Source organism: Lactuca sativa, chromosome 5 (genome assembly GCF_002870075.4).
Source record: "Lactuca sativa cultivar Salinas chromosome 5, Lsat_Salinas_v11, whole genome shotgun sequence".
Taxonomy (NCBI): Eukaryota; Viridiplantae; Streptophyta; class Magnoliopsida; order Asterales; family Asteraceae; genus Lactuca; species Lactuca sativa.
Window position 1 is genome coordinate 342,634,463 of NC_056627.2, and position 4,191 is coordinate 342,638,653.

The 4,191-nt window shown below is 30.8% G+C and overlaps 1 protein-coding gene across 4 annotated transcripts; it reads right to left on the bottom strand.

Moving 5' to 3' along the window:
* LOC111916520 (factor of DNA methylation 4) lies at positions 1-2,090 on the bottom strand. 4 transcript variants are annotated; one of them, XM_023912185.3, is made up of 7 exons: positions 1,907-2,090; positions 1,679-1,779; positions 1,402-1,583; positions 1,220-1,294; positions 873-1,157; positions 621-806; positions 1-531 (listed from the first exon to the last, which is right to left on the bottom strand). In XM_023912185.3, the coding sequence occupies exons 2-7, from the start codon at positions 1,773-1,775 to the stop codon at positions 370-372; spliced, it is 987 nt and encodes a 328-aa protein (XP_023767953.1). In that variant the 5' UTR covers positions 1,776-1,779; positions 1,907-2,090; the 3' UTR covers positions 1-369. The 4 variants fall into 4 exon arrangements, with proteins under 4 accessions (XP_023767953.1, XP_023767955.1, XP_042758262.1 ...); XM_023912187.3 differs by having other exon boundaries at positions 1,890-2,090; XM_042902328.2 differs by having other exon boundaries at positions 1,880-2,090.
* Positions 2,091-4,191: the final 2,101 nt, after the last annotated feature.

A 4,191-nucleotide genomic window follows, 5' to 3' on the forward strand; every position in this document is an offset into this window, starting at 1 on the left:
TATTTATGAAGTATGCCGATCTATTGTTGATTTGGTCAATGGACCACAAATTGGAAGTGTAACATATGGCATAATCGTTTCGTTAAGTAAAATTTAATCCAAATCAATTGAAATAAACCGACCATATTTGACTAGAATCAACCATACATGATCACTACTACAAAAGTATGACCAATTTCAAACAAATGTTTATACAAAGACCAAGAAAGGCAAGTAAAGGATAAACATTTTTTTCCTTTCCATAAAATATGCCAAAAAGTTAGATTGAAAAGGTGTTTAAGTAAAGCTTTAATTAGCACAGCGTCTTTTCCGTTGCTTTTGAATCTTCCATTCTTTAAGAAGGTAATCAATGCCTTCTATCAAACTGACTTATCTATTCTCCCTGTAATTCCATACCTCTTCCATCAAATCCCTTCCATTCTTGTGATACCGATTCCTCTCTATCAACGCTGTTACTACAGCTCGATACTGTTCATCACTGCATTCCGACTTCAAAATAACCATCTTCCCATCTTCTTCATTGATAATCTCCTATTTATTTTCAATCACACAAAATATCGTTTATAATTAACCCTAATGAACTTATTAATTAGCTTCAATTATTAATTGAACATATATACCTTTTGATCCGATCCATCTGTGATAGTGGTAAAAGGATACCACTCTGGATCCTCAAGAAGTTGTCTGCATAGTGATGAAAACTTGGCTGCATTCTCTTTCCTTTTTCCAATAAAGAAAGGCGTCGAATCTACTAATCCCATTCTCCTAATGCCTATGCCACCACCAAAAGAACACGCTTTTAAACCCTGTCAATTAAGTTATCATAATCAAGTAGTTATGGTATCTATCAACTCCATTATAACATAACATACATCAATAAATTCCCAACGAGCGTCTTGCAATTCCTCGTTTTTTGTCTGAATAGCTGAACGAAAAGAGTTTTCCAGTTGTTTCAAGACTTGAAGTTCTTCATCCTTCAGTATCAATTTCCTCTTTAAATTCATCATCTTTTCTTCAAGGTCTATACAGTCATCATCGTGTATGACTTGTAAATCAGTTTCAAGTTGGATAATCTCGCTTTCTAGGCTTTCATAATCTTCAGCTTTCAGTTGGGATTCCAGTTCAGCTCTTCTTTCATGAAGCACGTCTAGTTCACCCTGAAGATAATTAATTAATTAATGATATATCATATCATGTGTTTTTGACTTTTTGTAATTACCTTTAGATCTTCAGCTAGTTTCCTAGAAGTGCAGCTTTCGTTAATCAACTGTTTGCAGGAAGATAATCTTTCTCGCTGAAATTGTAAACATATGTAACACGATTCAAGAAAACTGAGAGAAACAAACACAAGAAACAAGCTTTATTAAGGCGAATTAATCATATTCATATTCATATTCATACCACTCTCTTCTTGAGTTCTAGCTTTGTTTTTTCCTTTTGAAGCTTCCGTTGTTTTTTCTTTAGTTCATCTTCTCGCTGTTGCAGAGATCTGGTTAAGTCGTCCATGAGCGAACAGCTGTCTTCATAATATTGAAGAAACTTCTCACAGTCGACAGTTATCTTCTCATTCACCCTTTTTATATCTAACCAAGATTAAAAACAAGCACAACATGATTACAGATGGATAGATCCTCAAATAAAAAATGGTTAAACAATTAGTTTAGTGAATGATTTAAACCTGAAGTATGGGCATGAAAGACCTCATCATATCTGGAGAGAATACTTGATTTTAGGGATGTTGTCTTTTCAGCGGAGGTGCTCTCCATATGCGCCATCTCCCTAACACGAACAACCAAAAATCGTGGTTATTTTTTCTTTAAATTTCAAGTGTTTAAAGGACAAAAATAGAGATCATTTGGAGTTTGTAGTGAGTAGAAACCAAATGTCACCAGAAAATTGCAAGAACCTTTTACATCAGATGAAAAATCTGAAACCTGAGAAAGATGAAGAAATAAATTAAAAGAGGGGTAATAATGAGCATTTGACAGGAATTCATACGACGCCATGGAATTGAATTATTTAAAGGTGGTGATTCTTATACAAGAATGGAAACTTCACTTTTTCCGTACATAAACTGATGGCAAATGAATCGATCTAAATTAGTGAAAGCGAATACATCATGTAAGTTTATTAAATATTAATAAAACGAAATGTCAAATCATAATCATGACTATTTCATTTATTAATTTTCATATTTTAAACAAAATTAAAAAGTTTATGAAAATAGCTATCAATTTTATTGTTCAAAAATCAACAAACGACGAAAAAAGCCCTACAAAAAACACCAAACGATTTAAAAAACTCAACAAAAATCACCAATGACGTCTTTTTTAAGAAGAAAAATAATCACAGGTTTGAATTGCAAAAATACAGTTTTATCCGTGGAAAAAAGAAAAAAAACATTTCTTTCAATTTTTTGTTGATAAAATCTTCAGGTACAATTGCCAATTCCAAAAAGAAAAAAACTTTATATTTTAATTTTAAACTAAGAAAACGAAGAACTTCAAAGAGCATTAATTTTCATAGCAAATGAAGAACTTTAAATAGTGTAAAAATGGAAAAAGCATACGAAGAACTTCAAAGAGCATTTTCCTAGTTTGTTATTTCTATGCCCATTTAGTGATTTTTCACTCTTAATTGTGAAATTCATGGTTATTTCTCCAAACCTATTAATTTTTGTTTAATTCTTCGAAAAATTAATATATAGTTATTCACAAAAGTGGAAATATATGTCCACCCAATCAAGAAATCATATTCAAAAGCACATGGAAAAAAAATCAAAGAAAACGATTGCCAAACAAACAGTGTTTATGAAGGAATTCGACTTATGTTCTTTTCTATTAGTTGTTATCTTTATCTTTCTTATCTATTATCTAGTTTTATACTTTTTCTATATAGGGAAAATAACTTATTAAGGTAATTAACTTTTCGGTATGTTTACATCTGGGTAACTATCTTTTTTTTGTACGCATTTAGGTAACAAACTTATTGGAAGTGTTCACATATGACCATTATGACCTGCTATAACAGGTTAAATCCTAGATGTAAACGTTTTTAACAAGTTCGTTACCTAGATGTATACAAAAAAAAATAGTCGAACAAAACGAAAAATAAAAGTAAATTACACGAATGGTCCCTGTGGTTTGGGGGAATTTGTGTTTTTGGTCTCTAACTTATTTTTTTTAAATCGGATGGTCCCTACTGTTTATTTTTGTTACGTGTTTGGTCCCTGTCTTACCTAAAAAGACTATTTTGCCCTTATTAATTTATTTTTAATTAATTTTCTTATTTATGTATTTATTTTTTATATATTTAAAAAAATTAATAGACTCCACATATCTGTATCTCCTCACCATAAACCTCAAACCACATTTAAGAAATTTAATTCGGATGGTCCATATTGTTTATTTTTGTTGCGCGTTTGGTCCCTGTCTTACCTAAAAATACTATTGTGCCCTTATAAATTTATTTTTTAATTAATTTTCTTATTTATGTATTTATTTTTTATATATTTAAAAAAAATTAATAGACCCAACATATATGTATCTCCTCACCGTAAACCTGAAACCACATTTGAGAAATTTAATTTGGGTCTTACCGGTCACCATCTCATCTCTCATCCTCCCCAACTTATATTTCTTTTCCATCTTTAGTAACATCGACGTGTTCACCATCCTTTTTTTTTGTACTTCAACTCTGGCGAACCAACACCATAACCTACTGTCTCTTCATCTTTAGTGGGTTGTGGTGTTGATTCGACGGAGTTGAAGGACCGAAAAAAAAAGAAGGGATGATGAAGATGTAACAAAATTAATAAGTGCATAACAGTCTTTTTAGGTAAGAAAGAGACCAAACTCGTAACAAAATTAAACAGTAGGGATTATCTGAGTTAAAAAATAAATTAATTAAAAAATAAACAGTATGGATCATCCGAGGAGATATAAATATGTGGGGTCTATTAATTTTTTTAAATATGTAAAAAATAAATACATAAATAAGAAAATTAATTAAAAAATAAATTAATAAGGGCAAAATAGTATTTTTAGGTAAAACAGGGACCAAACGCGTAACAAAAATAAACAGTAGGGACCATCCGAGTTAAAAAAATAAGTTAGGGACCAAAAACACAAATTCTCCCAAACCACATGGACCATTCGTGTAATTTACTTTTATTTTTCGTTTTGTTCATAT